The sequence below is a fragment of the Harmonia axyridis genome, chromosome X (genome assembly GCF_914767665.1).
Source record: "Harmonia axyridis chromosome X, icHarAxyr1.1, whole genome shotgun sequence".
Lineage (NCBI taxonomy): Eukaryota > Metazoa > Arthropoda > Insecta > Coleoptera > Coccinellidae > Harmonia > Harmonia axyridis.
In genome coordinates, this window is record NC_059508.1 from 347,036 (window position 1) to 361,267 (window position 14,232).

The 14,232-nt window shown below is 35.4% G+C and overlaps 1 protein-coding gene across 2 annotated transcripts; it reads left to right on the top strand.

Annotated features, from left to right (window-relative positions):
* Positions 1–6: 6 nt before the first annotated feature.
* LOC123686080 (arrestin domain-containing protein 4) lies at positions 7–5,369 on the top strand. Of its 2 annotated transcripts, none has more exons than XM_045626056.1 (6): positions 7–220; positions 3,525–3,641; positions 3,753–3,970; positions 4,037–4,166; positions 4,236–4,489; positions 4,600–5,369. In XM_045626056.1, exons 1-6 carry the CDS (start codon positions 100–102, stop codon positions 4,774–4,776), a joined length of 1,017 nt encoding a protein of 338 aa, XP_045482012.1. In that variant the 5' UTR covers positions 7–99; the 3' UTR covers positions 4,777–5,369. The 2 variants fall into 2 exon arrangements, with proteins under 2 accessions (XP_045482012.1, XP_045482013.1); XM_045626057.1 differs by having other exon boundaries at positions 4,052–4,166.
* The last annotated feature ends 8,863 nt before the right edge of the window (positions 5,370–14,232 follow it).

A 14,232-nucleotide genomic window follows, 5' to 3' on the forward strand; every position in this document is an offset into this window, starting at 1 on the left:
AGCAATTCACACAGGTAGAACGACTAGTATTAGTACCACAAGACCTTTGTAAAGTTGCTCTATCGGAGTGTTATATGAAAATTAAGTTATGTTTACACTATGTCCCGAAAACTGTTGAAATTCTTAATCCTTTTCGATAACACCTCTCTGTTGTACTTTCCTGGACAGTTCTTATCAGGCAGAGTCTTGATTGAGCTACAAGATGATACACCTACACTAGGTGAGTACTATAACCATGATGCAATTCACTTCTGTCAATCAGTGTTTACGTTTTGTCGTGATCATCTGTCGAACTTCAAAGACAACGCGGTGTAGCTTGCATTTTCTCTTGTGTCCTACTTTAAAACACTGTCGCAGAAAAGCATTTGTCACTATGGAGAATGAAGGTGTCTGTTTTTGATTGAAAACCGCTATATGTTTCTTGCATAAGTTAGCAGTGTAGGTGTTTTCAATGTCATAACTTGGTGTATGTCCAAAAATTGAGCTTTTGCGCGGTTCTTCAAATTTGGAAACATTTCATTTTCACTTTACTCAATGAACACCAGGTCTAACCAGTAAAAACACTCCAACTCTAACTACTCTAACACTTCTCAATAAATTTTTTGTAGGAAAGTTCGTCTAAGCCTTTGTTAGAGCTGAATTTCCTTCTCTGGAGCATTCTTTCTGCAATCTGCAGATTTGGTGGATAACTTGAAAACGCAATTTGTTTAATTCGACCATGGTTATCATCGATTTGCCAATAGACCAAAGTCATTCTTATTCATTTCTTAAACAACAATAAATAAACCGTCGCTTATCGTTCAATATTTTGATTTTTATTAGGAAATTTTGAAACTCCACTTTTGAAGCTTAGTACTACGAGAAAAAGTGGTATGGTACTGACGCATCGGTGCGACACAATCGTTTTAGACCATTCTCGGGTAAAAATTCGGGAATTTTAGGCATTTGGCCAAATTTTGCCTTGGAACAATCGCGTAAAAATACAACAATTTACAGTTTCAAATAGAAGAGTCTTCCATCACTGAAAGTGGAGCGACTTTCCTTGAAAATCATAATGACCTCGTATGCATCGTTGTTGCTTCCGTATTGTATCTTCAATAACGTATTATGTCTATTAGCGGATGAAGTCATATTAAAATGCAATTATCTTTTCTATTCTCGTACGTCTTCGTATCTCAATAATTTTAACTTTTATTCGAACTGCTGTTTTTCAATATTTTATACTCACATGGCAAATAAATGTGGAAAAGATTTTATTTAAATGAATATTTTCAAATTTTTCTAAGACATTTTTGATTCAAATTAAGACCTATGAATTATGAATGATTTAGAGGAGGAAGATTTGAAATAGTGATTTTCCATAAATCTGATATACCCTAAGATTGCATCGAAGTACTTAGATATTCTCGATTTTCAAGAAAAAAAAACGTAAATAGGTACATTCTTAGAAATTGAGTAATATCTACGTCATAAATCTAGAATTCACTTTCCTAGACATCGATTTCAATCAAGTATACCCACATCAATAACATTTTTTTCACTAACCATTCATTTTTATCCATCTATTGTATATCCAACAAAATACTATTTAGATATCGGATCTTTCCAATTATGACGTTTGCATTGAAAGTATTCCGAATAGAAATACACATAATTAATGAATTACATGTGTATATCAACGTTTTTAGGATAACGATATCGATTTCATATTAGTTTGGCTTCCTTTCATTCCAGAATTGATCTGAGTCCTGGATTCATAAATAAGACCATACGAACATTATGGTATTTTTTTTCAGATATACATCAAAGGACTTGGTTTTTATCAATCAATGAAAATACAGAGCTCACTCCCAAAAACAAGGTTGAGCTTTATTGAAGCGAAAAAAAATGAGTATTTCCTGATGGAAATCATTAAAGCACATGCAACAAGCGTCCTGTAGTTTTAGATATCAGCTGAAATACTGAGAATCATGCATTAGTTGAGCCTGCAATACTAAAAGAACGACCAGAGCGAAAGATGAATGATCTACAATGATGATGGCGAAACTTTGAAGTTGTGAACTTGTATTTACAACGCGTTCAAATAATACCTGAAATTCTAGACATATGCATAACAGTCAAAAATATTTTCTACTTGTCAACCAAATTTTATAACCCATTTTTAGTTTTTCTTATTACCTTTTTTGTATCATTTGTGGAACCTTCAGTGCCTGAAGATGATCTCAAAATAAGCTCGAAACTGTGCAGTTTAACGATATAATCATTCTTAATATCCCATTTAATCGATAGTTAAAACATAGAAAGCTTAAAAGATGATCAAATTCTAAAGTTTGAACCAGTTCAGTATTTGCATTTTTCCGCTGAGAAATGAAAGATCGGTTTGGTTTGTTTTCCGTAGAAAGCTTCAGTAGCAGAAGAATTCATGTATTAGTTACTTAGCAGGTAACGAAGGAATCTACTGCATTCAATACGACTTTGTGAATTATTCAGTTGTTTATTCGAATTTACATAACTTTGCAATTCAATTTATGTCTTCTATTGCTCTAAGTGTTTTTTCACACTTTTACCTCATTCTTTGAGGTGAATCCTACATGAGGATGCTTATTGCAATAACGACACTTTGATTAAGATTGAATTAGGCAAATCTGCATGCTATTATCGACAGAAAATACAAATTTTTTTCTGAAAAAACGTATCAAAGATGTATCGAAAATGCACAAATCTCTAAATCCCAAAGTAACAGAGATGCTGCAATCAGGAGATGATTTACGCCTGTATAACGGAAAATTTTGGCCAACTCTGTTTTCAATTAAAGCTTCATGTAGACGGAGATGGAATTTTTCGAATTTTAATATGGCATGATCTCGTGAGAGAGATTAAAATACGTTTGATTTATTAATCAGATATGCCATTGAATTTTTCTTCATATCACACCTTTTATAGGAATATTCTTCACGTAGCAGCCTGAAAAGAATTTCAATTGCATTTTTCTAGAGAAATTCTTCAACAAGTGAATGTCTACATTACAAGTTCACCTTTCTTGCTCATTTGTTTGGAATTGAAATTCGCATCATTCCATTCTGTTTTCGATGCACTGCATGGATATGATGCTCAGAGTGAATTTCTTATTATTCTGACTGCTTAATACGAAAAGGAGCACAATACAGTGTCGCTCTTTCTATTGTTCAACAAAATTTACGACATTCCATGTCATTTCAATCAGATCCTTCGGAACCGTCCGTTTAAAATTATTAGAAAAACACAGATGTGAAGACATGAGCTTTTGCGTATGTTCAAATTCGTATTCATCTCTTTTTTCATGAATCATGAAAATAATAAATGCATGCTCAGAAGTCTCAATTTCTTCTTTTTTGAATATACCATTTTATATCAAAAAAAACATTCTGCATTCGAAGTTGTCTATTTCCACCGATTGAATAGATTCTGAGACAACAAAATTCTATAATCTTCCTTTATTTCTCAATGATGCGATGAATTTTTATTCAATTCGTAATTTTTTGCAGGACTCCACTTTCACGTAGTAGGCGAAGGCGTTGTTCGTGTTAGAACACCACGCCAAGAGAGAGTATGTGATAAGGAAAACTACATAGACTTCAGAATGAGACTGCTTGGCGAACCAGGTGAGTAACAGATTAGAAATCTGTCATCCCCTTTTGTTTATACTGATCCACCCACATCTACTGATGTCTCCAACCCTTATTTGTTATCGTTGAATTTGAATCTCATTGTAGGGCAAGGGCCTCAGGTTCTTTCACCAGGAATCCATAGTTTTCCATTCAAATTAGGGTTACCTCTAGGTCTTCCATCAACTTTCTTGGGAAGACACGGCTGGGTGCAATACTATTGTAAAACGGCTCTGCGTGAACCTAATGGACTCACCCACAAGAATCAACAAGTTTTCATTGTGATGAACCCGATCGACCTCAATTTAGAGCCAGCAGGCCTAGCTGTAAGTGAGATTCTGTTTTAAAGCATGGGTATTTTGGTGTTTATCTTACACTTTCCATTAATATAGAATGTTTCGGGACAGGATACGTTCAAGTGTGAAATTGAACATAAATTCGGAGTCAGTTGCGTTGGCTCAGCACCTGTTATATGCAAGGTCAAGTTGGATAGAGGAGGTTATGTACCAGGAGAAAGCATTGGTAGGTACTTCATTTTTTACGTGAATTTTTTCATCGAAACAGCTGTATTTACTATCTTATATTTCCTAGGTGTATCCGCCTCTGTGCACAACAGAAGCAAAGTCACCATAAAGAGTACCAAAGCAGCCCTGACAGAAACCATAACATACATGGCTAAAGGCAAAGTAGTGAATGCAGAAAAAAGAGAACTTGCTTCTTTAACTAGAGGTAAAGTAAGACCAGGAGAAAAAGATGAATGGGTCGATGAACAACTTTACATACCACCTCTACCACCAACGAATCTAAGAGGTTGCCATCTCATAAAAGTAGAATATGATGTTTTTGTAAGTCTCAATACACTATTCAATTTTCACTATAATGCTCATTCATAGAAATGATGATCCTAGACTAACCAAACTTTGAAATTTGCTCACTTTCATTAATTCTTTTTCAGTTCATCATCGAACCCAAAAGTTTACAAAAGGAGGTGAAAATCCAGCTTCCAATAGTTATGGCGACCTACCCTCTGAAGACGGATGGTGATACTAACGCATTTAACACTGGAACCCATTATCCATCAACTCTCCCTATATTCAGACCATGGTTGGAGGAAAAATCGAACGTAGATTGATGTGTTTTACCTCTAAATAAAAATTAACATGGATAAACTCGAAACTCAAAATCACAAACCTAATGAGAAGAAATTATTTATATCGAATCTGAGAACTAGAAGAGTAAATTGAATCAGATTTGAGTGAATTACGTATTGAAAACATTCATACCCAATTCAAGTGGACAATGATTTTCTAATCAACACAGGGAAATGATGCCATAGTTAATACAGTTATAAGAAAAACTGCCATACCTAGAATAATCACGAGAAATCTAGTATTGATGGTGAATTCACAGTTTCTCAAAGTTCAAAAATGTTCGGAATGTGCAAATAAGATAACTTTTCACTATTTTACTATTTTTCTGGTTCATCGAATTAATCAAAATCATTTTCTAGTCTGGCGTGATGATTTTTCGAAATCATTTGAGCCAAGTAATCAATTGGATTTTTGGAAAATTCAAATAAACTTGTATTTACCAATTTATGTTTAGAAGTTTTATTAGATATACTGAATTATTGAACAGAATCAAATGAATAGAGTGAATTTGTTAGTTGATATCATTGTATTATAACTATTTAATGTTTATTTAATAATACACAATTTTTAACGATGTGTTCATTGATGACTGAGTGAGATGCTCGAAAAAGAATTTATAATGGTAATATATACCAACTAATGCTACCATTTTCACCTCCGGTAACAACTTTGGCAACGTGAATTAGCTGCCAGTGTTAATGTAGTGTTTACAGCATCGCGCATTGAGTAGCTGAGTTCACGTTGTCAGTTACTTTCATAACCAGTGGTGAAAAGAATGTTCTTAAAAGATCGGCACGCAGAAAATTGTATGTTTTGAATTTCCGTTTTTATTTTAGGAATAATACACAAGATCTTTTGCATGCTTTCCCAACAAAACCTATTCCTGACAATCCTGGATTCTAGAAGGGAAAATATGGGAATTTGGAAGCATTCCATCGATGATCTATCTGTCGAAGGCTCCCTGTATAAGTGTCCTGGCAAGGATAACTGGAAATCTTGTAGTTACGAATCGCTTGCCCTGTGCCTGGACAAGGGTCCTAGCGCCCAGAGGATCTTGTTCGAGAATTTCATTATTATTCAGTTCACGATATCTAGCGATCCGGCTATCCTGTCATTTTTGTCTCTCTATATACTATACACCCTTTTTTACTGGGAAAATAACAAAATTTATAGCTTCTACTCCTAATTATTTCTACAAATAACTGCTCCGCTTTATTTATGACATCGCCTACAATGATACGTTATTTCTGTTGATGATCCCGATGAATATCGAAAATTCTGTTGAGTGATCCAGTTAACAACAAGGACAATATGAATCTTCTTCCAACATATCGGGATCAGGCATGCTAAGTCGGTAAATCTAACGTGAAAAGGGGCTGTCAGAAAATCAACATATATTTCCCGAATACTTCACACAAAGTTTTATTATTTTCTCTCGAAGGAAACATTACCCCCAACCTGTTGAGTATCAAATTTGGAGTCGACATTGAGAGATTTTTCTATTTATATTTATTTTGAAATGGGTTTCAATCGAAATAATCCAGAAAAGTCATGATCGAGAGATACTTCGTCATTTTTTGGTGAGACTACGATGATTCCCTTAAGAATTCAGTATTATCCAGAAAAAACATCCGAGCTGTGATGATTCCAAGTCGTGTTTTTCATTTGGGGAGCCCGCTCCAGCCCCAAGCTTGCAGAGAAATAAATCTACTGAACCGTTCATCCCATTAAAATAGTTTTGGATGTGTCCTCAGAAATTTCAATGAGATTTTTCTCTCCATTTCCCCGCTTCAGTGTGGCTCCTTCGTCAGAATATTCATTCTCCTTTCCTGTTTGACCGACATCCATTCGATTGTTTTTTCGAACTTTTAAATGGGGTCGATAAAGGGGTTGAAACTGTTATTACAAGAGGTTAAGGGGGTGCGAATTTCATCATCGAGGATAATGAATGATTTATGTAAACATTCGCGTATTTTTCCTTCATATTACACGTATCGTTTAGGGGCAAAAAATTTTACTCATGATGTGAAAATTCAAAAAATTATTTCAACAAAGTGAAAGAGGTTCATTCAAAATTTTCAACGGGATATTTCAACTTCCTTCAAAATTATTATTTCCTAATTCAACAATCTGTAAACATCGCTCAGATAGATTGTTATGAAAACTGTTCACCTATTTCTTGCGGCAAACGTTGTAATTAATAATAGATGTTATGAGTTGGAGACAAAGGGTAAAATTAAGTGGAGTGAGAGACGATAGCAGCTTTGGTGTCAATGCAGAAAAGCAGCCACGACCTTTAAATATCAAGCCCTAGGCTACAATATCAATAGAATAATAGCCTTCGCCAGCTTGATATCTAGCTCGTTGCTAATTGCAGGTGAAAATTAGACACAGGTTTAATTTTTGCGGCTATTTTCCTTGAGAAATCAAGTGAAGATTCAATCTTTACAAATTGTTATATTCAACATTTCATATTGATGTGGTTCTAATGAATGAATCTTTTAGTGATAAGAAAAGCTAAACCAGAAGAGGAGAAAAACTTCATCCAATGAACAAGTTCGATAAACACAGTTTGTTTCGCGTCGTCTAGAGCATAATTTTAAGGAATGACTTTTGACAGGTCCCATAGCTTTCAAGCAATAAGTATCAGTCTCCATTTTGGTAGACGGATGGTGCATAATTATGCTAATAGAAAACCATTCTTCAATTACCAGGAACCTCAAGCAGTCACTGATAGTCCAGTTGGGAATTGAAAAGCAAGCTAGCACAAAAAGATCCATTATACCGGAGAAATTTCTAGATGACGAGAGGGTAAAGTATGAAATAATTACGGAAGCGATAGCACTCCTTGAGAATTAATGTTCTGGCTTCCTGACTCCCCATATTGGGGAAAGAGTTCTCTCGTTCCAAGGATTGAATAAAAATCGATTTTTCTAAATGAAAAGAGAAACTTAATCCATTGCAAGATCCTAGAGGACCCATTAGATCCTTTTAATCGTTATTTTCGCTGCTTTCTGCAATCCATTACCTTTATTACTGCAGCATCCGATACACCTGATTTTCAGATTTCAAAAGTTTGAACTCCGGCCTCATCTTCAGTGGATTCCAAACATCTTAACCGACTGCCGAATTGACAGCATCGTCCTTTCCAATATGTCGAAAGATTTGAAACGATGCTATTTCTATCGTATTAAGTACATCTACCTCGTACTCGACCTTTGCTCAAGTCGTCAAGTAGGTTCTAGCATATTTATGATTAATCCACATTCATTGTGAATGATTTTTTTTTCAGGTTCAACTGCAAATTGTCTAAGGTATTTCCACGCACGAGGCAGTTTGTGGGCCAGCAGAGTCTTTTTCAATTGTATGACATATTTTTAATCCTTTATTTAGATATAATGTATTATTGCTGACTTCATTATTTTGCAGGAGTATGTCTATGGACACAACATTTACCATTATAGATAAGATACTATTATACATAAATAATAAATGTAAAATAACCGTTCTTGAAGCGTTGAAATAACTCTGGGCAAGTTCTTTCACTAAAAGTGGCCTCACCATAGGTATTTGAGAGCTTTCGATGAACCTAAGCTGCAGATTACTTCATATTGAAGCAGAAACTTTGGCTCGTAAGCTGACAAGTTCAACCGAGAATATCACAAATCGACTAATATTTTGATGGCGTCATGTTTACAAATACCCAAGCTTATTGCATGATATCTACGATCTTCTTTCGACTACAACTTATCGATACAGCCATCTATTTCAAAACGGCGGAGGCAAAGGTGTACATCTAATTTTGGTTTTTGACTCAGTCAGTCACTCCAAATTCCAATTCCAAAAATGAAAGAATGACATTAATTGAATTCAATCTTGATGGTACTTTTTTCGTTGCAAGTTGAAGAATGCCAACGTCAAAGGTCAGACATAAGTTCAACATGAGTAGTAGATATAGAAAAAAATCTATCTTGAAACTGGGTTGTGGATCTGTTGGTGGCAAAACAGATCCCCTTGCAACCCCTGTTGACAAATTCTCATGTGAAGATTAACTAAATTTCGATATAATAGGATATTCGAAATCACGATGTTCTATTAGGGGACTGGTAGATTTATCTATCGAGACGACGAATTTTCCGGATACTGGAGAGAGGCTGGATGATACACGTCTAGAGAAACGCGATAGCTGCTGGCACGTCCCTCAGGGCTGTCGGGCCCGAACGGCACGGGTGTATGACGACACTGTATATACTCCGTAATGGAAATCGTGACTTAGGAGTCAACGATAATTTTTTATATTATTAATAACGTGTGCTGTGGCGACGTCTTGATATTAAATCTTCGTATTATGGCATCACTATCAATGATTCCTAGCCAGAATTGATCGACTGCGGTCCGAATGATGTCTCTGAATGCCCGAATAGAACAGAATAACACATGTGATAACATTACTTGCAATGATGCATGTAGAATGTCGTAGAAGCTCGATGAAATCCCAAGATTTTCGTGGGTAACTGACTAGTGGGTCTCTGGGCCCATAACCTAATATTATTCTGGGAAATATACTCATTAGGATCTGGGATAAATTTCAATTGTATGAAAACTCATTTCCAATTGGGGTGTTTTTTTTCGAGGTATATAACTTTAAGTTGGCATTACTGTTCAAGATGGCTACCAATTTAACAGCTGTCAAGTGATTTATTTTCAGTTTGGTTTGGCAATTCATCATGAATAAACTCAAGCCTGAACAACGCTTGCAAATAGTGCAATTTTATTTCGAAAATAATGGTTCTGTGCGGAATACGTATCGCGCACTACGTCCATTTTATTTTGTTTAGCGATGAAGCGCACTTCTGGTTAAATGGCTACGTCAACAAACAAAACTGCCGCATTTGGAGTGAAGCTGATCCTCAAGTGTATGTCGAAACACCGTTACATCCAGAAAAACTCTACTGTTTGGTGCGCTTTATGGGCTGGTGGAATCATTGGTCCGTACTTCTTCAAAAACGATGATGGCCAGAATGTTTGAGTCAATGGTGATCGGTATAGAGCCATAATTACTAACTTTTTCATTCTTGAATTGAACAACCATGATGTCCAGGAGCTGTGGTTCCAACAAGACGGCGCAACATGCCACAATCGATTTATTGAAAGACATGTTTGGTGACCGCCTAATTTCACGTTTTGGACCTGTGAATTGGCCTCTAAGATCTTGTGATTTAACACCGCTAGACTACTTTCTCTGGGGCTATGTAAAGTCATTGTTCTATGCGGATAAGCCACAAACCCTTGACCATTTGGAAGACAACATTCGCCGTGTTATTGCCGATATACGACCACAAATGTTGGAAAAAGTCATCGAAAATTAGACGTCCAGATTGGACTACATCCGAGCCAGCCGTGGCGGTCATATGCCAGAAATCATATTTGAAATGTAATGCCACAAGATTATCTTGCGGATAAATGAAATTCATGTCAATCGAATAATCCATCGTTGTTTATTGCAATTTAAAGTTCTATAGCTCTAAAAAAACACCCTTTATATATTGAATGAAAAATGTTTATCAAATCTAAATGATCTTCAGAGAAAAAACGTTTGGATCAAAAGTAAAACGGAAAAGAATCGTGTATCTATCTGAACGTGTTTTTTCATACTTCGAAGTGATTTTGTATTTTGGCGGTGTCGTCGAAATTGAAAATTTTGAGATATATTGGTCATGCTATGTGTCAACACCAATTTTTATCTGCTGAATAATTTGGGAGGATTTGTGTAATCTTATGAAATGGTTTCGATATTTAGAACAGTCGGTTGCGAATTTTGTGTAAATCCGTTGAAACAGACATTGTAGCCTGCAGTATGCCCTTGTAAAATCCCCATTGTGGAGGTAGAGGCGAGGAGCTTTGAGTTATGGCGTCATGGAGCGTGGTCCGACAAGGCTTGCTGAAAATCGTCTTTGATTACTATCCAAGGTATCCTCCCTTTTCGGATTCCTGTGTCACTCAATAGTATCGCTGGTTAATAAGTAACCAACTTGAGGGATGCATTCCTGCGGCCCTTGAATCCGCCAGCGAGGATCGGAAAACTTTTCAAACAATCAGGCCGACCTCAATTCCAACTATTCATCGGGGCCTCAATGTTTGTAAATCGAATTTATCGGACCTTTCATCGGGCAATTCCAATTGATTCTAGGGAAACGTCCTTCATATGAAGAACATACATTCCTGCAGCTGCTTGGAGCACTGATTTTCGAAGGGTGGAGAGAAGATGAGGCCAGAAATAGCTGGATCATTTTTCAAGTTCTGAAACGTTGGTTACGCTTGATCCGTCAGCTCGATATTCCGTTCAAGATACGGGGATGATTCGGACTATACACGGTTGTTCAATGGTGAAAACGGGTTGGAAATTCACACAATTCGCACTTAATCGTATTCTATCAAAAAAAATTGTCAATTTCACTCAGACATTAGTACTTTTTCTATTTCGCTTAGTTTGAAACTACAACATTATTTCCTTTTTTTTCGATATATTACAACAAGTATACAGGGATGATTCACCGGGATGGCCTATTAGACGTTTATGGAAAACTAATCATAATTTTGAGCTGAAAATTTGCATATTGGAGTTTGAGACAATGATCTTTCTGCCTTGAGTATCTTCAGATCTCTACAACTACCGGTTTTACCGGAAACAGACTACTACTTCCTTATTTCAAATGGCACACCCAGTATACTATTGCATCATTAGATAGCTTTTCTGACGACAATTTCGCCAATATGTCATAGCTTGGGTAAGGACTCAACGGTTCAAGAGTTAATGGGATTCTTATAAAAAAATGGTGGCGATGAGGACTCACATTTTTTTGAAGTTTTCGGCAGAAAATGTGTTTTTCGAAAAAAAAAACGCATCAATCGATAATAAATTAGAAAGATCCTACTACCGAATATTCAACTGAAATAATATATTAATAACATTGTATTCGCTTGAATTGACTGATTTATTTTGAGGTTCATGCTAGATAACTCTTAAAATATTCATTTTAGGTATAGGTAACCCCCACTATTTTTGAACGTAGAATCGTCTGAAATAAAAATAATATAGGTTCTAATTTGAAAATCTTGAGTTTTGAGGAATTTGAGTTTTCCAAGTTAATGATCTTCTTATGAACACCCTGTACATTTTTGACCAAAACCGCAAACAGAGGAAACAGAGGAGTTATCGAGGAAGAACCTTAAATGAGGAAAACCTGCAATTTTTCACTGTGTGGAGTAGTCTGTTACTTCCGGAAAACGCAGAAGGAACCTAAAATTCGATGTTTGGATAACTAAATTCTACATTTCATTAATAATAATAATTTTTCGTTAGGATTGCTGAGAAATCCATGAATCTATACAATTTTCAATTACGATTAATTCATTACAATTCTTGAAATGTGAAATTTAGTTATGGAAACATAAAATATTAGTTTCCTTCAGTGTTTTCCGGAAATCACAGACTACTCCAGAAATATATAAGTTGCGGTTTTTCCTTATTTGGAGTTCTTCCTTGATAACTCTCAAAGTATTCATTTTAGGTATAGGGTTTGCTTAAGTAACCCCTACTATTTTGTATGTAGAATCGACTGAAATAATAAAAAATATAGGTTCTATTTGAAAATCTTGAGTTTTGATGAATTGAATTGTTCAAGTTCATGATCTTCTTATGAACACCCTGTACATTTTTGGACCGAACTGCAAACAGTCTTATAATACTTCGTATTTGCAGACTTGAAAAAAAAAAACCATTTTTTCGAGAAAAGTTTTTTCTGACGAAATATTCAAAAAAATGTGAGTCTCCATCGCCATCATTTTAATAAGAATCCCATTAACTCATGAACAGTTGAGTTTTTTCCCAAAGTATGGCATATTGCTGAAGTTCTCATCGAAAAATCTATCTAATGCTGCAATAATATACTGGGTGTGCCATTTGAAATAAGGAAGTAGTAGTCTGTTTCCGGTATAACCGGAAGTTGTAGATATCTGATAATATTTTAAGGAGAAAGATCATTGTCTCAAACCCCAATATGCAAATATTCTGCTGAAAACTAAGATTAGTTTTACATAAACTTCTAATAGGCCATCCGAGTGAATCACCCTGTTTCATTTCGAATTTTCGAACTCGAATAGAGTTTTTCCAAATACCCTCGAATTTATGGAAAATCGAAATATCACAATTAAAAAAAACCAGTGCGTTACTGACAGAATATTAACTCAACAATTTGTATTGAGAATTGTAATTAAATTTATGCTGTAAAAGGTCTCCTATATTATAGTGTTTATTTACTCGTTTTCACCTCCCATTCCTTGCAATTAAAACCCTTTTCTTTACTTAATAATTCCATTTGTTGAATTATTCAGACACGAAATTAATTATTTCAATTGCTAGAAAGGATAGGGATGATGCAGTGATGTTGACCGTTCTGAACTGAACAAAAAAAAAAAAAAAGATGGAGAATCATTCATTCGAGTAGCAAAATTAATTAAATTATTCGCCGGAAACGTAACTATAATGAATTATGTAATTACCTGGCGTAAGATTGCTGTTTCCAATTCCGTCTAAAACAAAAAAAAAAACATTTCCGTTTTGAAAGTTTTCAATTACATTCATGTCCGATTTTATGAATTCGCCGCATCGATCTGGTCTGTACAAGCGGCAACTTTTTTTTACCCTCCGTAGTTGTGGCACGAAAATTAGCTTCCCAACCGAAACACCCTATCTCACCCTCTTGCCACCCTTTCACTAGTAACGGTTCAAACGTGAATTCGACATTTGTCGTTCGATGAAAGGTGAACCTCTGTTCCTGGAGGTTTGATCTCTCGGGTCATTTATATCTCTTTGACACAAGGGAGTTAGTCGAATCATACTGGATATATACGGAGGATGACTTTCTGAACAGGTGCAAGCTGCTCGGATTCCTTCCACTTGATCCTTGACCGTTATCCTTCCCGTTAAGGCCTCTTTGATTTCAATTTAATGTGATCATTTTGCGGTACAATAAGGAAAACTGCGTCTTATAGAAATTAAAGAAGTAACTAGAGTAATGTCCGATTTTTCTACGTTCAACAATCGCCATAAAAACAGTTCATAATTTTCAAGTTTTCAAGAGATCAGATACTAAAGCACATTTATGGCGATTAAAAGGCTTCTGCTCTTGACATCACAATTTGAAAAAATATGAGATCGAAAACCGGCTAATTAAGATTAAGGTTAATTTTCTAAGGGTTAGGTATAGGAAATTTTAAGAAAATTTTTGGACAAAAAATTTTTCAGGTGGGATCGGAATTCGGCTAATCCTCACAGTTTTGAGGAAATTCGAAAACGAAATTCGGGAGAAATCAGTAAAAATTGAATATCTATAGAAAAATCGTTATATCTCCTAAAATATCAAATAAGCCTCTTG